General features: G+C 35.6%; 1 protein-coding gene across 1 annotated transcript in view; it reads left to right on the top strand.

Moving 5' to 3' along the window:
* The window catches only part of LOC123718428 (failed axon connections), a 34,235-nt gene extending 14,918 nt beyond the window's left edge, over positions 1–19,317 (top strand). Inside the window, exons 2-6 of the mRNA XM_045674903.1 lie at positions 12,552–12,687; positions 13,031–13,233; positions 13,674–13,811; positions 14,571–14,831; positions 15,432–19,317. Coding sequence (XP_045530859.1) covers positions 12,552–12,687; positions 13,031–13,233; positions 13,674–13,811; positions 14,571–14,831; positions 15,432–15,506 — 813 coding nt within the window. The 3' untranslated portion in view covers positions 15,507–19,317. The remainder of the gene's footprint in view (positions 1–12,551; positions 12,688–13,030; positions 13,234–13,673; positions 13,812–14,570; positions 14,832–15,431) is intronic.
* The last annotated feature ends 5,253 nt before the right edge of the window (positions 19,318–24,570 follow it).

Below are 24,570 nucleotides of genomic sequence, written 5' to 3'. Positions count from 1 at the left end.
AATGCAAACGATTGACTCAATGATTCTTTTGTTCTTCTGACTGAATAATTTAAACGTGGAATCAATAAGCCAATAGCCATAAGTATTGTAAAGGGCATACTAATTAATGTTTACAGTGTTAAGCTAATTTACTTGTCACGTTCTGGTAGGGTTATCGAAATATAAATTTCATAGCATCAGATCTTCTGTTGGTATTTTTTATTTGATAATCCTGTGTTGAGTTACGTAAAACAATTAATTACTCAGTTAAAGTACTGCGCAGTATTGGCTTCTTCAAGGCAATCTGAAGTTCCCAAAGGATTTTCTTAGTCAGAGACGATGCGAAAATAGATGTTCGAAGGTTTTATGAAGACATAAATTTAAGCGTCTCTCACAGGGCGAGTCGGCTAGCTATTTCTTCATTAGGTCGTAATTAAGAAATTGTTCACAATTTAATTCATATAATTTGTTATTAAATTCTATACGAATTAGGGTTTAGCTTGAACTATACCCATAAACGGAAGTCCAATTATGAACAAAATATTACTCATCTTTATAAAATGCTGACGATACACATACATTATTGAAAGTGTCTCGGTATGTATCGACATAGTTATAAATATATATCCTGTACTCGAAACCCAGTATCGATTTGTCTAGTACCGGTTTACACGTTGATTTCCTTGGTGAGGTCATTGAATAGTTCAGATCATTTTACGGAATGCCTTAAACCGTATTTTCAAAGCCGGGGCTCACAAAACGAGAATACAATAACAAGTGAATAAAATATTTACATACATTTAAGATCTTCGCATTCCATGCAATTTACTTCAGAATTATTACTTAGTTTCTCTGCGATGTGTCTACTATAACTAATCCTTATAAAACTATCGACTAGCTATGAAATACCTAATCAAAATTTATTTGCGTTTAATAACGTAATTATGTATGGTGATCTATTGAGCACCGCATCCGCAGGCATTCAATGGAATGACGAAACCATCGAACAAACCTAAGTAAAACAAATTATTTCCAAAGGCTAGCAAGCAACTACTGTTTTCGTATAGAGTACGTAATCGAATAGTTTTCTCTATTATTGTTAATGTTTGGTGAATGTAACTTAAACGTTTAAAAATATACCTAATAATATCCATGTCATATCATATCTAGACTACAGTAAACCAACGTAGGGGCGTAGAATCGTCAAAGTGGTAGCGTGGGCGTGGCACATTCCTGAACAATAGATATAGCGAATCTACGCTTAAACAGTCCTGATTCATAGAGTTAATATACGAAGCCCATAGCCTCATTAACGTTAATTAAAGACAATGCTCTTCGTTATGGCTTGGGAAGAACAATACTATAGTTGTCTGTGTGTATGTGTATGGGCGAAATTATTCTTTATTCCGCTATCACTAAGGATCTGTATGCTTAACACACACACACACTGTACACAGCTTAACAAAGCGAGACGAAACTTTTAGTTAGTTTTAGTTAGTGTAATGAGAGCGATTCAGCTTTTATAAGGGCGTTATTATATTAAGTTGGACTTAATTAACGTCCTCTTATAAGTTTTGATACAAGCTTTAAATTGTGTATGTTATTGGTAACAATATTTTTGTTCCTTTTGCGTATTTGTCTTCAGGGGCAATCTAGTAATTTTCCATGCGAGTAAGGGATGAATCTTTAGAATTTAACTGAACATTTTCATGCATATCATCATCATATGCATGTTTTAATTATTACTAACACGAACCTCGGCTCAAACAAATTTCTATTGAAATTTGTTTTCATTTCTTTAAACCGAAAGAATACCGAATCCCTTGCAGTGTTTACGTTAAACATTCCGTAACATAAACAAATTTCTTAGTTCGTGAGTGCCTGTAATCTATCATTTCCGGCCATCAGTACATTAAGCAGAGATCACATCTTGAGCTCATTACACCGGGAAGCGCCAATTGTGGGTATCAGAACGCATTTCATAAATCAATGTACGTTTACGCAATGCTCTAAATAACGAAATTATAAGTGTTTTTTTTTTGGAAACATGTTTATTTTTATTTCGTTCGCGTGATTAGTAGTAATTTAAATGGATATTATATAAATAAGAAGCATACTATTGCCTTATATTGCTTTATTGATTTTTTTTTATATAACAGGCCAACACGGGCAGGAAGCTCACCTGACGTTAAGTGGTGTGGTCGCCCATACTCTCAAATTCCCGGCCATTTAAAAATTGGTTAGCTCTCTTGAAGGACCCTAAGTATTTTTTTTGAGTAAAGAATACGAAGGGCAGCCTTTACGTACTTACCACCGGGTACTTAGCGTCGCGGTGGAGGAAGCTAAGAGTAAAATTCTTTGAATCTATGAAATAAGCTAGTATATTGACTTAAATATATTTATAATGCCACAATGGAATTTTATGCTGGTAAATACTTGACCGCGTTTAATATTGCTATATATTATTTGATTTATTGACGATTTTTATTTATCCACACATTTCAAGTTATCTAATACTGTAGACGGGATGGGCCAAAACTTTTATATCCTATCATTGTTAACATGTTGTTAACTTTAGCGAATAAAGCCAATTAAGCGTCCTTATTGTGTGTAACAAGTAGTAATGGTGAGACACAGGAAGCAGATGCAACATTATTCTCTGCTGTACGGATACAGGCAGGAAAGCTTCGAACATTATTTCCTTGATTTGCAACCATATATCACAGTTTACATTGGAAATCGACTTTCTATGTCGTATTTGTGGTCTCATCGCTTACGCTCGGATATCGGAAGTATGGCAATTTGTTCAGTTGTTAGCGACTTGGATTATATTTTTACATATACCGTCGAGATCTGTGATTAAAATATTTCTTTTAATTCTATTCTTTGTAAGAGACTGCCACCCATCACTCTATTCTATGATTAACTCTACCATAGCGTTTAATACATTGTCAATCTTCCTAAATATACAGAAGTTTATTTGTCATTAATTGTTTCGTTGAACTTGCTTATCGCTAGTCATTTGTGTTATCGGGATACAAATATGTGCCAACAATGTAAAGATCTTTCACATTGTCTTTCATACATACTACATTGTAAATCTCTCAGTCAGAAGCTTATTATTAATATATTTCGTTGCTGCTGTGTTATCATCGAGTTAAAAATGTGTCCGCATTGTAGCGATCTTCTTAACTTACATTTTCTTTCAGCAGATAATTATTTATATTTTTGGGAAGTAATAAACATTTTCATTGTGAAATTATTTTTGCTGGCTCTTCGAGTTTATTCCTTACAAATTATATCTATCTTATTATGATATCTTATAATATTATAAGGTGTTTAAGCTTACATTACTTAATTTAAATATAACATTGAAAAGTTTATAGATTAGAACCAAATTTTCTAAGCATCGGGTTAGAAAATAATTGTTTACTTAGACGTAATTTCTACAATCCTAAATCCTTATTATCTTGTAATACAGTGTAAAATACAAAACCATGACATGAATTGACTAAGCAAAGAATCTCTATAACAGCCGCGTTTAAAATCTTTTTGTTACGCTCCCTAGTGTTATAATTCTTTTTACAATTGTATTGTTCGAACGCCCCACTTCTTGGTTGGTAACTCCCCTCGGCGCACTTAATGGATGTAGCTTGAGTTCATTGGGGTGACACATTTCATAGTGATTACGTCATCGTATTTGTGCATAAAATTTTAAAGATGCACTCTGATGCTGCTCACCCCAAATAACCTTTTTAGTATTTTTGGATGAAAATTTTATGTTTTTTCATTTACTAATCTGTAGGTCTCGGAGTTCGATTCTCAGAGACAACTATTTCATAATGGTAATTAATATTAAAGTTGGCGCCGAGTAGATAGTGCCGGTGACCCCAGAGCTGATGCTTCCCTCGCTAAACGAATAAATATCGCATTACAGCTAGGAAATACTGACAGCGTTAACGCTCTCGATACACTACCACAGGGAACAAACTTTTTAATTTTCTATGTATCCATTGTTAATTATTCATTATCATTACAAGGTTAAGAATATTCCAAATACTGTATAATTTTATCTTAATAAGAAGTGTTACGCAAAATGAAGGTAAATTGTCAAGTATTGTACTCAAATCCGAGAAAACGTTGTTTTACAAATATCACTAAAACAGCAACATAAGCGTTTCTCCGAAAGCCGCTGTAAGTAACGGTGCATTGTTGGTCTTTGTTTACATTTTAGTTTAAAATTAACATCGATTTAGGACTTCCGCATACACTGTATTATTAGCATATGATTGCATGTACACCGCATAGTATATACAGAAATTAAAAACGTATGTAGGGTGAACATTTGTAGGTTATAAAAATAAATAAATCAATAACGCTACAACCTGTTTGGCTTGGTTCTCAGATTATGTATCTGTTATGAGCATTTGTCAATCTAATAGACAAGTAGGTGTTCAGCTCTCTGTGCCTTACACACGATGTCGACTTTTTAGGTCTAAGACAAGCCGGTTTCCTCACTATTTCCTTTACCGTTAGAGCGAATGTTAATAGCGTAGAAAGAAAATCTATTGCGGCACTGCCGGTAATCGAACCTACGACGTTGAGAGTTGCACGTTAAGGCACTAGGTGCATATGTAGGTTATACCTAAATATAATAAGCGTCGGAACAACTACATATACGATACATAGTGTAACAGATGTTAATATTCTCATGATTAATAAAATATTCACTTTCGGAAAAAGTAGGAAAATTGTATATACTGTAATTATGGCGACGAAGCGAGGCTAAGCGACGATCGTTTGTACTTAATAATTCCGTATGCGGTGGTTTTACCATCTTATAATTAATGGATACGGGTTGCAACTACAATAGTTTGTTAGAGAGTGAGGTCAATGCGCGGCATGCGCGATGTAACCATAGAAATGCGGCATGCTCGAAATAGCCATAGAAGGATTTTACTTGATAACAATAACACTCATCATATAAAAATAGACTGTTATATTGAATCCTTGGGCGTATTACTTAATCAGCGTTGTTATTATTACTATGTAAGTGTTTTTACAGATGTTTTTTTTTTTAAATATTGTATAAATACAATGGAAAATAAATATATCCGAATAAACGATCGGCGGAGTAACGTATCAATAATAAAAATGACTGTTTTTTTTGGATTGGGATCTCGCTGGTTAAGGCCAGGCCCATTAAGGGCCTTTACAGCTCAGCTCGGGCTGTTTTGGCAAGCGTAGGTCGGCCGAAATGGGCGTCTTCCCCAAAATCAGGACGGAAGCTCACTGGAGTGAGCGAAGTACGAAGTAAAGGTCCACGCCTTCCCCGGTGAAGGTGGTTATATACTCAAATCTGTTTTTTGGCGAATGTTTTGTATGGTTTAAGTTAAAATCGAAAAATTGATTTAATTATTTGAATTAGTTTATTTATGCACAGCCGGGGGATCGAACCTACGACTATGAGAGTTGCACGTTGAAGGAAATAGGCTAACACTGCATTTGTAAGTTAAATTTAAATATAACAAGTACATATACGGTACATAAGTGTAACAGATGTTAACATTCACATGATTAATATAATATTCACTTTCGGAACACGTTTTCACACAAGCATTTTATATATGTACTTACTGTAATTACGGCGACAAAGTCGTTTGAGCTTAATAATTCTGTATGCGGTGGGTCTTACCATGCTATAATTAGTAGATACGGGTTGCAAGTACAATGGTTTGTTTGATAGTGAGGTCAATGCGCGGCATGCTCGAAATAGCCATAGAAGGATTTTACTTGATAACAATAACACTCATCATATAAAAATAGACTGTTATATTCAATCCTTGGGCGTATTACTTAATCAGCGTTGTTATTATTACTATATAAGTGTTTTTACATATGTATTTTTTTTAAAATATTGTATAAATACAATAGAAAATTATAAAAATTAAAACGATCAGCGGAATAACGTGTCAAAAATATAAAAGAAGGAAGCCGTTTATGTTGAACTCGAAAAATCGCTTCAAGTTAAATTTATTTGTAACGTACAACGGATTCCTTTGTGTTTGTTAGCAAACAATAATTGTTTCGGGTTTTGATGCACAAAGAAATCGTCGTCATTTAAATTTTGTTTGGTTTTGCCAAAGGGACTTCAAACATCCTTTGGACAGCACTAGGTGGAGAAAGTGTTTATCGCCCAAGCGGCGCCAATGGCCGTTGGAAAGTTTCCTCCTGTGAAAATACGTGATTATCATAACCAATCTAATTTCGCGTATTTCTATCAAATTGAGGTCATTTTCAAATGAAAATATCTAACATAGATCCAGTACGTTGTATCATCTTGCAGAAATACATGGCTCCCAGCGGTGGGTGTCAAAAGTCCCCATATTTATATATATATAGATATTTCTTTGTGCCTTGCTGAATTGCGATGTTTTTCGTATATACAATATATATTGCTAAAGGTAATAATTTTCGATATGAGCAAAACTGGGCGCGTCCAATGTCGGTCGTTACCCTGGCGTCTGCGGCTGCGCGGCCCAGCCATCGACCAACCAGCCCCGCTGTTCCCAGGCACGCGGGGGCGCTTGACGAAACCCTGTCTGATACACACACAGACGATACTATAGCCTAACTATAGAAGCACTGTCAACTTAGAACTTATAAAGGTATGCTATTCGCTTTAAACAAGGATTGTACTCCTTAAACAAATACATAGACAGTCATTATTGCAAAACTTAAATTGCGTATAATGCGATCCTGGGTTCGATATATGTCGGATCATTAATGCCTAAAGGTAAACATCACGCATCTTATACCCGCTTGACGGGTTCTTCACCCTTTTGGGTAACTCAACTTTCTCCAATAAAAGAGAAATTCATTGTCGCATAGGGGATTTATATACGCGATCTCGGGGTTGATGAATACGATTACACAAATGCTTGTGTTGTATTCACGACGTTGTTAAAATGGAGTGCTTAATTATGCTAGGCACAGAGATTTTATCACGTTAAATCTTCTTGACTTTATGCTAAATGAGCTCGCATGCGTCGTTTGGACACATTTTCATATAACCTACTTTGCCTGACTCCTAAGTAATTACATAGATATTAATTTATGTGCGTCTCTCATTCCTGAGGTCGTAGGTTCGATCCCAGTGCACCAATGGATTTTCTTTCTATGTGCGCATTTAACATTCGCTCGAACGGTGAAGGAAAACATCGTGAGGAAACCGGCTTGCCTTAGACCCAAAAAATCGACGGCGTGCGTCAGGCACAGGAGTCACCTACTTGCCTATTCGATTAACAAATGATCATGATACAGAAATCTGAGGCCCAGACCTAAAAAGTTTGTTGCGCCATTGATTGATTTAGATTTTTTTAATTTATGTAATCTGAGTTCACGTAGGTAAATCCTAAGTTAATAGACTAGACATTTATTGGTTCAATAGCAGTTCATTGTCAAATATACAGTTGTAGATTTTCCAGTCAACAAACCATATATATTTCACACAATTTAGTTTCCTTGCGTCTTGATGCACTGACACTTTTGACACTAGTGTCAAATCTGCTCGTTAATTCTCGCCCCCTATTCCTGCAAAACTGCTGTCGCCTACACACACTGATAAAATAACTATCCATATTAAAGGAAAATATACTCTATTTTATAAAGAATAGCTCTCAGTAATTATTTTAATTGCAATATTCAATAACTAGACGAAAGGTGATACGATTCTCACGTTAATAAAGAATTTAAAGTGTCCATCAGAACCGGTAATGGTAGACTGCCGACTCATTAGGGTTATCACTTAATATGCAAATGCATTTTCCACCTATAAAATCGTCTACAGTGGTGGTTTAAGGACTCTATTAAATATGCTTTATCTTATATGAATTATGTGTCTATTATCTTTAGTAGTACCATACATATAGTGTAACATTATTCGCCGCCTAAAATTTTTAACCATAAAAAAATTATTTAAGAAACTTAAAAGTTTTAGGAAGCTATTACCATGATGTTAACGTAACATAGTGGTGTAAGTTTCGCTGTTGAGTTACACTTTTGTATAGATTAAATTACAGTTTAACACGGCAGCAGGTTAAATTAAACAAAACGTTACTGTATATGACCGCCATGTGTAAGACATGAGATTAGCCATTTCCGTTCTATCTATTTTATAAGGGTATGCAAATAATTTAATAAAAAAACTAATATACTATAACGAATAACTCACCATCAACCCTAAAGTGTATTGAATACGTTCGTAACCAAGACCATCGCTATAAATTGTCTTAGCGACGGTAATTGAACATTGCTTATAAGTTCTCTTTTCATTTTTGAACGTATGCATTTAAACATGCGTTTTTTTGCATAGTTAACACTGCCATATTAGCAATTTCAATCATTGTCTGTCAAGCAGGAATTAAATATTAATACGCTATATATTCATGGTAAACAGTGTTTTCAATTTTCAATGATTTTGTTACATAGAATGTTATTAATGGATAAACTCCATGGACCAATTATAAATAAGTCAAATACGTTGTCACTATGTAATATCGGTTTTATTTAGTTCCAAAATATTAAAAATATATCCAGCTGCTACACGCCTATCACTTTTATATTCACTTCAAACGTTTATATTAAGTTGTTTACAGTAAAATGCTTGAAACGCTAATTTATTTAACTGGCACTTATAAAATTAATACGACATTCGAAAAATAGGCATTTTTTCTTAAGTTATGTTATTTGTTAATTATTAAACTAATTGTGTTCATAAGCAGTTAAAAGACAAGAATTCCATGGCAGATCCATTAAATCCTGCAGTTGCAATCAACATCACCCTTATTCCAGCCACGTACATTAACCTGTTTCGGGATGCAGGAAGCTTGAGTTCGTGTGCTTAATATGCTAATCCAGCGTCCATTTTGAATAGCTACTTGATCCCCTTACTTATCATGGTGTGATAAATATAACGTTATAAACAGTTTTATATTTTAGACATACACATATTTATTAAATGAAGTTCGTACTTGTGAACGTCATACTTTAACAAATATAAGACAGATTTTTGAATGACCAAGTGAACCATTGTTAGTCCTGAGGAAGTGTGAAAGTCCCACTGGTGTTTCAGGGAAATTGAATTGAATGAAACGCTGATTGCTGAAATGGTCGTAAAAAAACTTTCCAAATGACAAAACGCGTACGAGGCGCAAGCGGAAACAAATATAACATGTCTCTACGTTGCATTCTGTAAAAGAATATAATATTTTTATAAAAATGTATGACTCTCAATGCGGACTGTATATTTCGCCGCCGCAAAGTACTGTATATTTCGTTTATACTTTTGCTGACGTATTTAAAACAATTCCATCAAATTATAAACACCGAATTGATCCGGGACAATTTTATAAAAAATACAAGGACATCGTTTATGGAATTTTCGATGGTATCTTATCTACTTATTTACTTATACATAATGTACCTCTACGCTTTTATACTAATGGTATACCAAGAGTTACATAATTTGCTAGGTTGTTATTATAACCACAATTAGAATTGATTAATAACTTATTCGACATGTATGAATAATTAAATTGTGATTCATGCGTATACAGAGACCAGATTTTGAGCTTAAAGCTCAAATTGTCGAAATGTTCCAATAATTAAAATAATAATCGGCTTTCTTATAGTATAGGAAAGCTTAAAAAATAATAAGTAATAGTCGTCATTTGAAATGTTATCAATCTATTTTTAGCAAAAGCATTTTCATTCAAACGGTTTCATTAGTAAGCTATTGAATTTTCCGTGTAGGTGGCAATATCTTAGAAATACCTTATATAAAGGAATACCTTAATAATCAAGGAAGAAAAAGCCTTTCAAGATTCGTAATCATCGAATCAAATAATTAAATTAAGCGTTTATGATTTATGTGCGTCCAAAAAGTACTCAAAACGATTGGCTTTGATTGATAGACAAAACATGTTCTTATTATTACGAGAGACGTTTTATTACTTGTGTAGGTTTAAGAGAAACAGTGACCCGTCTAAAGTCAGTTAAATCATTAATTGTGCGATAACAAAAGTCGAACGGGACCAAAGCATGTTAATTGTTTAATTTGTCCTCCTTCCGTGGGATCTCTTTGTTCGCGAAAGAGAAAATAAACACGATAGTTAGTACTGTCTAGATATTGTCGGTTGTTTTATGTTTCGTGTAATTTCAACAGCTTAAAAATATTTAGCACATCAGATATTCCAAAAATAGTAATTATAATGATTATAATATTATAATATTTGACATATGACATTACGTCGGTTATGGGAAAATGTCGTTAAAATTTTGAATTTAGAACGTTGACGTTGCGTAATAGTAGCTTATATTATCTTAAAGCTATGTGAGATAAGATTACTGCCCGCAACCCACCCACATATCGATATAGCCAAGGAAATCACATTTAGTTGTGTAGAGGACGCTAGGTAGTGCTGAGGCCGCTGAACCCAAAATCAATACAGCTGCCTTTCTCCCCCCCGCCGCGCGGGGCTACCCGTCGCCATAGATACCGGAGATAAACCACCCGCACACATCCACTGAGAGCTATTGTTAGAAATTGTTTAAACGTGGTAATTGTAAATGCTCACATTTTTAGTATTACAACATCCTTTTTGTTACATATAACAATACTTGTCGAGTTCGTTAATATTTATAGTAAAGTTTCTGACACAAGTTAAATGGGTTGCCTATAACTATGTAAATAACTTAATTATATACTCAATTTGACAGGGAAAGGCGAAAAAATACTTTAAATAATTCAGAGATTACTTTTGTTAAGCTATTTAAGATTGGCTTCGTTTTCAAATCACGCTTTACTAATTACATTTAAATATTTTGAACTCACACAATAATTGTCTCGTAAAAACATTTAGTAATAACTTTGTGGTTCTCGAAATTTTAAAATGGTCTAATTCAATACTTGTTCAAACTTTCGATGAGCACATTCAATTTAAAATAGTTTATATCCTATTTAATAAAGATTATCTAAATGTTTCACAAATTATTAGAGTCTAATGTATGTATTTGGGAACTCCTCGATATAATAATAAGATGTCGTTATATGTACTTAAAATAAATCGTAATGGTTAAAAGGGGATTTTTTATGCGATACGGTTTAACAACAGTGTTGATACATTTTGGCAATAGTCGCATTTTAGTATAAAATATTCGCTTAGGCCCTATACCTCATATTGTGTATAGTACACTGTTTTCGGTGTTTAGCACTATTGATTGTAAATCGCAGACCAGACGGACGTAGGGACGCCTACCCTAATTCGGCGCGTTAAAGAGACATTGACACCTTGTCTGAACTCAAATATTCGCTCTATAAAGTAATAGAAGTTTTGTTTAAAGAAAGCAAGCACAAAACAATGCACCTGTTTTTGCTCTGTTTTAATATTTTTTAAATTTTATTTTAGTGTTCAATCTTTGTTTTTAATTATGATTGTGTAGGTAAGAATGTATTAAACGTATCAAATAGAACTTAAGTAAATAACTTTATATTATTTAGAATGAAATTGTATTGGAATGTCTTTTAATTTATGTTCTATTTTGTATTCGGCAACAAAGGTATAGGAAATAGTAGTCAGAAATGAGCAATCATGCCAGTAACTGTTTTGATAAAAAAAATATAAGCAATTATGTATGTGAAATAAATGTATCTAAAAAAATACGCGATTAGCCGCTAGCGAAATTTTTCGAATACATATATATTCTTCTCTGGTATACCCACGCATACCTATGTAGGGTGAGGTGGCAAAAGGTCTAAAGCGACACCCCGCCCGGGCTAACGCATGCGCCGCAACTATCCCAGGTTGTTGCTATGCCGGTAAAAGCACACTGATATGTCCACCCAACATGGCGGGCGAAAATTGATTTATAGACGCCTTCTACTAGGAACTTTGCTCGCCAGGTTTATCGGGCAGTGCACTTTATAACGCATGCGCAATACATTCGGAGCAAACAAAGTTGAATTTCGAATTGCGAATGCTATTTACATTTACTTCCTGTTGATATTGCGAAGGAAAGCTTTAATTCTGCGATTTTATAATTGAGGCTGTATTTGAGGCTGATGCGTTGCTTGTGCCATTTTTGTTAGCCAAAGTTAACCGCCATATTTGGCTATTGAACGTTTTAACCTTTGTTAGTCTAAAGTACATCTGTATATATATGTTATATCAGACTTTTAGATCGTATACTTAGAGAGCACTATAGTTTTAATGCATTTTATCTGTGAGAATGATACTCGTACAAAACGAGTGCCATCTTGAAACAAAGGCTTTTGTTGTAGTGTCTTTGACTGTAATCTCTCACTTTAATAATGCTGCGAAATTAGAAATCTATTTTATATGATGTCAACTTATCTTAACTTGTTTTTAAATATCTTTTTAATTCTGTAAATCTTTGTAAAATTGCTACAAAATTATTATCAATGTACCAATTATTTCATACGTCTACAGCTATGTATCCGATATAATTGAGGAATATATATATATATATAAAACGATAACTCGTTGTTTCAGAACGTAGACCACAAAGCGAAATTCAGGTCTAAGAAAGGCCAGCTCCCATTCATTGAGTTGAACGGTGAAGAGATTGCTGACAGCACCTTCATCATCAAGCAGCTCTCCGAGAAGTACAACAAGGATCTTGACGCAGGTATTTTATAGAAATTATTTAAAAATCATTAGTTTGGTGAATATTACCTTTTGGAACCACTGTCTGTCTATTATGCCTATAAAAACAGCCAACGGTAATATATTTATTATAGTGATAAAGAGATTTCCAGAGCCCGCAGACATAAATTCATTTAGCGATGCTAGACTTCCGCGGGGGCTTTGTTCGGGTCACAACCTCCCACAATCAATAAATAGGTTCTTGCTCGCTCGAGACCCTGTAAATCCCAGGCGACCTACATAGCCGATCCTAGATAGTCGGCTAGGCATCGCGCATGTGCACTCGGTGCATACTAATGTCAATGTATTTTGTAATTTTGGTGCAGCCCTAACGCCGGAACAACGCGTCGTCACCCACGCTATGGTGTCGATGATCGAGAATCATCTATCATGGGTGATGCTCTGGTGGCGTGCCAAGTACCCGGATAGTGTCATCAAGGGTTACCAGGTCAACTTGCAGAACGCTCTTAACACTCGTCTGCCCAACGCAATCTTGAACTTCTGCTACAAACTCTCCTCTGGACGTAAGGTTAGTAACTTTTCAAACATGCATTCTGTTAAATATTTTTTTAATGCTTTTGTGTTATTTGCTTTTTAATAGAATTATCTGGAACCTAGGTCGAAGCTAGCTAGGTTCGGCATATATCCCCCCTCCCGCTCCCCTCCCCCTTTAGTACATCGCAGCCATTTTAAGCTCCATGCTATGGCGCCATGTTGCTATGTAACTGCCACCCAACACCCCCTTGGGTTGGAGCGTTGATGTCGTTTAAATAAGGATGCACCTGTTGCACTCCCATGTATTTCGCGTTCGACCGTGATACCGAAATGTTGATAAAGGTAGCGTCGGTGCCCATGTAATATAGCTACAGTAGTTGCTTCAGTATCTGCGACAATTGGTATTGCTCTTTTGTGGTTATCACCATATTCAATTTGTTTAAATTCCATGTATAGATTTGTTTTGAATTTTAGGGGATGAAGAAGGCCAAAGCCCATGGCATCGGGGTTCACAGTCAGGAAGAGATCATCGAGTTCGGCAAGAACGATCTCCGTGTGCTCTCGGACCTGCTCTCCGACAAGCCTTTCTTCTTTGGAGACGAGCCCACTCTTGTGAGTATCTGATACTTTTATTTTTGGTGCGCGGTTTGTTCTATGATTTATATATATATATATGTTCTAACATATATATATATATAAATGCTAAATACGAGTATGTTACGGGGTTAACAAACGCTGCTTTGTTAGCACTGTTATCATCCTGAAAGTCTTTTTTATCTTCAAATCGTTACACGTTAACGTGAATAATTATCGGGCTATAATAATTTCTGAGTAGTATATATATACAACTTTCTTTATAATATTTAAAGTTAATTCTTAAATTTAATCAATAAAATCGCGAGGCTGCTCACATTTGGTCTACAATCAAATTTCAATCTTTTGACAGTACATCCAATGCATATGCGTCAGGTCAATTTGTGAGCTATAATAAATAATCAATAAGAATGGAATGGAATACGTCTGACCCATCCCCCCATATTTGGGGATACAGGGGGAATAGACACTCATGTTCCCACTTGTAATACGTAGCATCGTTTTCATTCAATGAAAAAGGGGGCGTGGGCAGGGGGGGACGTGGAGGCTATAACGCCCAGGCTTTTAATACTTTCCGACACAATCAATAATAATCTAGCCGGGGCAACAGCCGTCTCGGATTTTAATTAGAGAGCGAGTTGAAGTTTCGTATTTTATTTTTGAAAAATTATTTTTCTAGTAATTATAATAGTTAAAGTGTGCATTTCCCAACCCTAAGGTCAACAGTTATAATCAGTTTTGAACTGTACTCTTATGTGTTTAAAATTTCGATTACAGCTAGACGTTGTGGCATTCGCGAACTTAGCCCAACTTCACTTCATTGACAAAGAAGTGCCGCACCTGTTGCGCGATGCTATGAATGAGTCGTTCCCGAACCTGGTCGGTCTAGTGTCTCGTATCAAGGAGCGCGCCTACCCCGACTGGGACGAAATTTGTGTCAGCGAGGTCGCTCCTCCAGCCAAGAAGGAGGCCAAGGAGACCAAGGAAGGCACAGACAAGCCAGAAAAGCAGCCGCTTGAGGAGCCTGAGAAGGAAAAGGTAGGTGTAACAATGATTTTTTTTTATAAAACAGGGGCAAATAGGCGGGAAGCTCACCTGATGTTAAGTAATATGCCGCCGCCCATGGACGCTCAATGCAGGAGGGCTCGCGAGTGCGTTGCCGGCCTTTTAAGAATTGGTACGCACTTTTATTGTAGGACCCTAAGTCGAATTGGTTCGGAAATACTTCAGTGGGCAGCTGGTTCCACATAGCGGTGGTGCGCGGCAAAAATAAATAAATCTTTTAAGCTAAATAAAATTAGTGCCGCTACAACCTTTTTATGTGTGGGCCTTAGTTATTTTCAGATTTACAGAAGTAAATCTAATAGGCAAGTAGGCAAACAGCCTTCTGTGCCTGACACATGCCGTCGACTTTTTGGCTCTAAGGCAAGCCGGTTTCCTCACGAATTTATCCTTCACCGTTCGAGCGAACGTTAAATGCGCACATTGAAAGTCCATTGGCGCACAGCCTGGGATCGAACCTCAGGCAACAACCTGGGAACGCCCACAGGCAAAAAAGTCACACACTGAATAAACTAGGCCAACACTACCCTACTAATAATATAACAGTTCAAATTTAAAAACAATATAACATTCCAGGACGAAAAAGAGGAGTTAGCTGAGAAGGAGCCAGAAGACAAAGAGAACGAGAAGGAGAAGGAGAAAGAGAAGTAAAATAGAAAGTCGAGTAGCGCCGTTTTCACATTCGAATTCACTTCGGCGCTGTACTCTTTTGTATAAACACGATGAAACGGTAGATGTTAGATTAAACCGTTTATTACTAGATATAATATAATATAATCGCCGCCATACTGACATGCAAAATTACACTTAGGAGTGAGGCTCGCTGCATTCTGTATATTAAAAGCGAGTAAATCCATTTGTCTTTCCCGTTCCTTAAGTTGAAACCGCGAACGCGTCGGTATTTTTTGATATTTTCCCATTAGATTTGCTGTGTCGTTGTAGTTGACGAAATATTTGTGTAATATTTTGATGTGTTCGACGCTTGTTTCATTCTAATTGCAGATTTAAATTGTATTTTATCACGTAAGTAATTGTTTAGGTACTTACATTGTTAGATAATCATAATATTCAACTGATATATTATTGAATAAATTTAGTATTAGCGGTATTTAAGACGATTGGTAGTAACACTTTGTATTGTTAAGTATGGTTAGCGGATATTGTCGTTTCATATAGGCAGATATTGTAGGGAGCGTATTCATGACTTTTCATGTTAGGGCTATCTAGGAATATAGATTTATATGCTCATATTAATCTCCACTTAAATTACATTGGATGTTGTGAAATATAACAAATTTAAGTGTTAGTGTAGTTGAAACCAAAAATTGGCTGATTTTATAGTAAATTGGATAATATTGTATCGAGAAACGTTGAGAGCTGACGTGTTTCGACTTTTGGATATTCTTTATAGTTCATTGGTTTTACGTGCGAAAAGAAAATTTACAATTTACAAATTTTTGATAGGAATCGAACTTCTGGAAGACTGTTTTTCAATTTTAATTGTAATTCATAGTCCGTAAACTTTTGATATTATATTATAGTTATTTTAAGGTTAAGAGTGTATCGGATATAAACTGTCCATCTTAAGGTCCGCGGCACTATAGCGAGTGACGTCTCTAGCGAACCCTTCTTAGCTTGAACGCAAAATGTTCGATGTTACGCCTTCCCCATCGTCGTCGGAGGCTTCCTCCAACTCATCACCATCTCACTCATCTCATTACGAATCGTCACCTCAGGAATCACCGCATGCATCACCTCCCGCATCCGTTCCTTCTTCACCGGCAGGGTCACCTACGCCCGATTCATCACCTTCATCCTCCGGGGCGCCGTCCCCGCAACGTATTCCATATGTATGTCCCACCAACGTCCCGTTGCATCCTCTCTATCACTCACATTGTTTCCACAACACCATGCCTCCAGGGCTTCACTATTTGCCAGGCGTGAGGTTTATAGCATCTTTCCTTGTACCGCGTCCGATCCACAGATATCCTTCTCCGCCACCTTTATCGCAGACGCCGGAGGTCTCCGTAAAAGGCTTCCTGGCAACACCTCCATTATCGGTAACATCGACCCTATCATCATTATCACCGTCGTCATTGTCGCCGCCAAAATCACCGGAAAGAGAGTTCGCAAAGGAGACTTTGCCAACAACATCAGCGTCTTTGTCACGCGTCTTGTCATATTCACCATCAAAGCCGATTCGTGCTTCGACATCACTTCCACGTTTATCGTTTAAAACCCCACCACCTCGTCCATCAACATCATCACGATCACAATCAATGATACCGCAACCACCATACAAATCGTTAAAGAAATCCGTATCAGATCCAAATTTTTAAAATGAATCTTAAATTATTGTCTAAAATTATTAACACGCATGAAGCCTACTTATATGATTCAATCTTTAGTGTTGTGTTACAAGGTAACAGACCAAAGCCCAGAGTATCCTACATGCTCGAAAAGGTACAAATTAGAACCGTCAGTCCAAGTATAGGCAAAACTATTTTTTTAATTAACGTCCATATTTTTTATTTATTAATTTATTTTAATTAAAATTTATATAGTAGGCTTAGTTTATAAAAATATAATATACGGATACTTTACGATATTTTCCCTCATCACATCCCCATAATCATATGAATTTTTTATGTCTCCATAATCATTGACTCTTCATCATCAACTTGGCGGTTATTGTTGCTTTGTGAATCATCATCACCACTCATCATCACCAACCATTTCATACTCGGACCGTCACGCTAAGTTCGGAGCACAAATCTACAATAATACTCAATAAAGACTGTACTCTCCGCGGTGTCTTCGTCTCTGTGAATTCACCAGCCTCTTAACATTTAGTTCTCACTGAAACAGGCTTAGTTCGTTATTTTTGCCCGTTATTTTTAGTTCAGCAGTCGTCTGACCTATATGGCAGTTTGGGGCGATGCATGGTTCACCAATGTCGGGATCTTCTGAGACATTATATAGGTAGGGCAGTGTCGTAGTACCTGCAGGGAACGCGGCGATACGGAATTTTTTGGTCGAGCGACTTTTTTTACGTTTTTCGTACATATTTTAGTTGCTAGTTTTCAGTGTTGTAGTGCACCCTGATACATACTTAATGGATCCAGGACCAGGACCAATTTTTATTAACGATTACAATAAGATGGGATGATTTATGGACAGATAAATGCACAAAGCTCTACGCGTTCCCTTCACACTCACGCAATGCTGTGTTTGCTTGACTGGAATGGCAGTCACAAACCAAGCGCTCGTTCGCTAGTTGAAGGACAATCTTCTAGACTAATTGCCGTCTATATACCCTATATCTTAATCTATTAGGTTAAGGTACTTGTAAATTTGATTGAAATCAACCGTTGTTCACAAAAGTAGATATCATAGCAAGTGTCTCCAAGCGAGTGACCTCGAGGGGGCACTAAATGGTATTAGGTGTAAGTTAATTAATTCTAGATGTATGTGCTGTCAAGGCAAGTAGTAGTACAGTATAAAGGAAATTAGTTAATGAAATTAATTTGAAGTTTTAAATTTTGAGTTGACCATTTTTGGGGTAAGGTCGACGTATGTCCCTCCCGACAACTGCTGACCATCACTGCCACTTATAATTGGGTGTAAGAGTTATGATTAAGGATGTTAGCATAGGAGATGATGCATAGATATCATATAGCTAACGTAAGGCTATGTAAGTATGGACCGTTCGACCTTTCGTGAGCCTGTTTCAGTGCTTTCGGTACCGCGTCGCATCGCATCTCGGACACGAACGAAAACACTTCGTTATCTCCATCTCACTGTCGGAAGTTTCGTGGCCAAAGCTCAATTCATTCATTCATCGAGCTTAATTAGTTCATGAATCGTTCGAGAGTCAAATCATTTCATTAGAATATCGCTCATTCTGATACGGTTCTTAAAACGACACAATTTGTACATAAATTTATGAAATACGTGTTATAGGAGATAACATTTGGTGTTGGGCGTTATCCGGTTATGATTTAATCATACTTAGTTGACTAAGATTAGGCAAGTTCGGCTCAATTGTTGGGAATTGTTGGCTATAAGAACATTTTTTAAATCAGTGGTGGTTTTAACGCGAGCGTTTTCTTTGACTCACAATTTTTTTTTAGTATCTGTAATCTCGTGTTTAATGTGTTGTAAGCTAATACCGCGTATGACAAAATATTATTAATAATTGTAGCTACGCTATTTGTTTATATTGTAGTGGTAGTAAAATATTATTTCTATTTAAATATAATTTCAATATTTTCTTTATCGTGTAGTTAACGTGTTTTTCAATTAATGTGTCAATATATGATAAGTAATATTCAATTTAGATAGTACTGGTTCGCCATATTGTACCGATTATACATAAAATAACTGAGCTTTCATTGGATACAATGTTCTATTAAGGATTTCGATGTAACATTCTGTCAACATTAAAGTATATATCTAATAACTGACACTGCTGGCGCTGTAGAGAGAATCACATCTATCTAGAGTGCTTAGCAGGAGATTTTTTATTTCAGTTATGCCCTTTAGACACCCTATCAGATAAAATAAATTATATCACAGTATTTATAAACTAGGTACTAGTTCTTTTAAACACCAAAAGGTTTCACAAAACCCGGCGCAATAAAAGTACAAAAATCAATAATTTAGTATCAAATTTTTAAAAGCTAGGTTTGTAGTAGAATGTCTATCTCGAACATCAAGGGACACCAAAACATTCCAGTGTTTGACTTATGAAGGATTTTGATACGGCCTGTTGAGGTTTCTTACAAATTATTAGTTATAGGTGAAATAAAAGTCCGTAATTTATTTACTTTGAACTATTGAAGTTCCAAGTTTCAAATTACCGAGTTGTAAAGGTTGTAAATAATGCTATGTTCGAGATACAGGGGTAAAATTTAATTTTTCGAGTTAAAGAGTGAAAATATGTACCCAAATGGCTTGCACTCACTGATTATTTCGACTAATAAATCAAAATCATTTATTCATATAGCTAACACAAATGTACACTTTTGAATGTCAAAAAGAGAACAAATATTAAATGCTTCATATTTTACATTTACTGCCAGTTGCAGTTGTAGTTTGCATGCCAGTACATCAAGGGCGTAGAACGGACGCGAAGAACTGGGAATTAAATCCCAGCCACTCTTTTTGATCACCTCATTTTGATGACATCTTAAGTAAATAATAGTTAATTAATAATAAATTAAAAACAAAGATTTGTCCACTATCAGCAGGAGGCATGGCAACAGGGTTGACATTTCGAGTAATGGAAGCTCCATTACTCGAGCTTTGAGCTTTATTTGAGCTTGAACAGAACAAAAAAAATGTTTTTCGAGTTTTGCAGATTCTCTGTTTATCGAGATTTTATTGTAAAAGGGAGCGTTCAAGTATTACGTCACGCAATTTTGGGATATTCTCCCCCCCCACATGAAACGCGCCGTAACGTTTCTGTATCCAATAGGAAAACGTTTCGTGGCCAACCCCTGTGACTCTTTATAACTAAAACTTACCATTATGTGGTGTAAAGTACTGGAAATTCGAAAAAAATATTAACAATAACGCGTAATTACCCGCCCCGCATCGTAACGTTTTAGAAGAGGACACACCCCCCAATTTGTTACTTAATACTTGAACCCTTCCTAATTAAAAATTTAAATATAACTGTGGTTTAATATAACCGCCTAGTGAATTCTTATGAGCAATTTCCTCTTGAGACCAACTACAAGGAGCATTATAAATATTCGACCAACCAGCAGCTTATCGTATTTTGTCAAATGAGAGTCATATTTCGCATCACTCATCTTCGTTACTGAAACACTCCTTAAGCTATGACTCCGTATGTTAAAATTCATGATCAATTTTCGCTCTTACACCAGTCACTATAGTTAAACTACGTACAATTATTAATACGGAAGCGTAGAAGTTCAACAAATTGCTGTGTGTGTTTTTTGATCATTTTTTCAGCCTGATGTGCCTTACAAGTTTTAGATGCTAATTTTCTTCACGATGTTTGACTTTTAGAGGCGTAGCTTACTAAGTCGGCAGTGCGAATAAAATATTATACTATCTTATCTAAACATTATTATTTGCATTGTAAAAACAGGTATGCTCAAAATAAAGGGTTTTGTATTTATATATTCAAGATTATACAAATTAATAATTCAATAGCAGTTAAATGATTGACTCAATACAAATTGTCTGGCAATTGATTCCCTACCAAGTGTCTAATGACGTCGTCGACGTGATTCAATTTTGATACCTTTAAACTAATAAAAACTTTTTTGATAGTACCTAGGTAACACTGAAATTGTTTATAAAATGAAAAACGGCTTAATGTAGCCAATACTTTTATCGTTTTTTGAAGTAATCTCTGTTCCTCTCTACACATCGTCGCATTCGATGGAACCTCAGGGCTCGTAAAGCGAATACCTCGAATTTTATCTTTAGTTTTTGGGAATAAATGAAAGTCGCAGAGCGCCACGACTGTATGGCGGATGACTCATTATCTCGACACCTACCATAGTCAAATATTCACCAGTCCATGCGAAGGTTTTTCTAGTCGACAGGTAAAGTATGGGGAATCCATCTGGTACAAAGCTTCCTGACGCTTAAATGTTCGTATATTTTTTTTTGAACTTGCCTCATACTAATGCGTTGGCTTGCTCGTATCTGCTGATAGATCACTCTCTTATTTTCCTCTATCAAGCGTCGCACAGCACTCATGTTATCTTCAGTAGTCGCTGTTGAGATTGCTACGTCCACGCCTGTACTCGTTAAACCAATTGTAAATAGTGGCACGAGATGGGGCTTAATTAAGTAATGCTAATTGTAGCTTTGTTGTTGAGTAAGCCAACAAGGAAGGTCATAATAAATCATTGACCACGTGTAACAAGAGTTTTAGTTTAGCCGCCAATTCACAAAAACAAATGACAAATGAATGCTATACACTACATTAGGTTACCAAAAAGTTCTAAAACTGAAATTCAAAAAAGTTTTCATTAGCAATGTTTCTTTCAGGCCTGTTCTAGACATTTTCAGTGTTACCTATGTACTTTTCGGGTACAGTTTCGAGATTCACTAAGTGTGACTCCCATATGTAACATTTAATATTTTTTTGTCATACAAAAGTCTTAGTTCGAGTTCCGTGCCTTGGCTTGCTTGTATGCATTTTTTATCTAGTTCTAAAAGAAAAATATGACCTTCATAAAATTAGAACATAGTAATTTAGTTTCAAATGGAACACTCAAATTGAAGAACATGCGAAAGCAGCTATTAATATTAAATCAAAATAAAAACTTTAACCTAAGTATGGTTACCTGGTCAGCATATTGTACTTTATAACAGTTTGTGAAAACATACACTTAAGCAATTATGTATTAAGTTTTATGTGTACTATTACATTAATTTAAAATTTATTAGAGCAAAAATGCCTTAACGTTACAAAATGTCATGATTACATCAAAGGCGGAAGCATGTTTCTAAAAAATACATTTATTTCATAAGTAAGCATAGTAATTGTGTCACAAACATATGTATCATACATAGATCATATATTTTATTTTTTATATAGAAGTATCCCCTCTCATGGGAGTGATAAAATAGAAAATATGGATTTCTAACTAAGACCGATTGTCCTAATTAATACAATTCTGCTGTTGTTAGAGCAGTGTTGGCCGTAGGTGCTATCCCCAGAAGAACGCTCGCTCGAACGGTGAACGAAAAGAGCATGAAGAAAAACCGGTTTGGCTTCCCTTAAACCCAAACAGTCGACGGCGTGTGGCACAGGAGGCTGATCTAGGAGATCAGCCTATTAGATTGACATATGATCAAGAAACACATTCAGAAATCTGAGGCCCAGACCAAAAGTTGTAGCGCCACTGTTTTTATATTCTTTTGTTGGAAATAAACATAACACAGTCCTGTTCCCTATGTTTAAATAAAAAAAAATGCTTATTTAGATACAACAGATATGGGGGTCAACAATCTTGAAACTTTAAACCATGAGATATTTTAGTTAGTGTGTGAAATTTACTGCCAGACTCAACTTCTAATAGATATGTTTTTATGCCATTCCGACCAAGTTCTCTCAATAACGCTGATCTTGGAAACGAATACAAGTCTTAATATTGAACTTGGAATAGCAGTGTAACAGCGCTGATCTTAAACATACAACGGACTATAAGAACTTGAAATATAAATGACATCTTGACGCAATACAATAATTGAAACAGAAAAGGTACTTACTACAAAGGGTACTACATAAGTACGAGGTAGTCAAAGTCAAAATTATTTATTCATATGGGTAACACAATGTTCACTTATGAACGTCAAACAAAGAAATATATAATAAATTCTCCTAATTTTACAATTACAGTTCTCTTATCAAGGGCGTATAACAGAAGGGAAGAACTGGCAATAATCTCTTTCTAATCGCCAAGTTTTTTGTTTTGCACAATGTTTGTAAGGAGATGCAATCATTATATCTCCATTAACAAGCTAATTTAGTGGAAGCAATACGCAAATACGTAGCATCAAAGTGAATCAAGGAAATGATATCACCGCATACAAAGCAATGACCCAAATGTCACAGACATGTGTCAAGCACGGACGGCTGATACCGGAAATTTGGTTGTCAAGTACCAAGATACCTACTTCAATCAATAAAAACATCGAATTCTATTATATTACTATAGTATACAATAAAATATCGTACTATGTTTATAAGTAGTAGTCTATTATTAAAGGTGAAAGATGTGTAGGTGTGTGATTTGTTGAAAAAAAAATTAGAATATTATTCCGGAGTAATTTATTTTCTAATTAGAACAAACTACCTAGTCGTGCGAAGCAAGAACTGATCGCTAGTTTATAAAACTAGTCCCCAATAGCTCTCGCCAAAAACACGTATTTGTTTTCAGTATTAAGCAATAAGTCATTAAAAACAGTTACACATAATCATTATGAAATGTATCTTAGTATGCGTAAGATAGTAACCCAATTAAAAATATTTTAGCTCATATTTTTCATACACATTATTATCACTTGAATGATCCGGGTGAGCAATACGCACAAAAATCTGTGTGAGATACTGCCAACAAAGTACGTATTGGCGAGGTTCTCTTACGCATTCCACCGGGAAATCAACGGCGTGGCCGTTAATCTCCTTCATCTAGACGATAGCTAAGACGGGCGTACCGCTTCTTCTCCTTCTTTAATTTTCATGGGATTCTGTGCGCGTTGGACATGGCAATGCGATACATATCTACTCTGTGGCGTGAAGATTGTTTAGTTAGCGGTGGCAAAAGATGGATTTCATTTACATAAAAAACCTTTATGATTAAAATTTATTTTCATGTCATGGCACATGTTTAATTTGCCTTTAGATATGTCGTAGTCTTCCATCTTCTGTACCTACTTCTACTTCTTACGGCCACATTCTTATTTTTTATGTTATATTCTAGGATTAATTAAGTACAAAGCAGACACATTTTTTGTCTCATAAAACTGGATATGTTTGTCCTTCGACAACTCAATTACAACCTTAAGAGGACCTCAATACAACAATAAAAGAGATCCGACCGTGCGAATAAAATAAATTATATTTTTGGGAAACGTCCGTAAGCCAACGCGTGTATTTTGTTAATTTCAATGTTTAGGTTTAAATTTTGTTAAAGAATTGAGGATAATGATGTAAATTATT

The sequence above is a fragment of the Pieris brassicae genome, chromosome Z, assembly GCF_905147105.1.
Source record: "Pieris brassicae chromosome Z, ilPieBrab1.1, whole genome shotgun sequence".
Taxonomy (NCBI): Eukaryota; Metazoa; Arthropoda; class Insecta; order Lepidoptera; family Pieridae; genus Pieris; species Pieris brassicae.
This window is presented reverse-complemented; position numbering and strand designations above follow the sequence as displayed.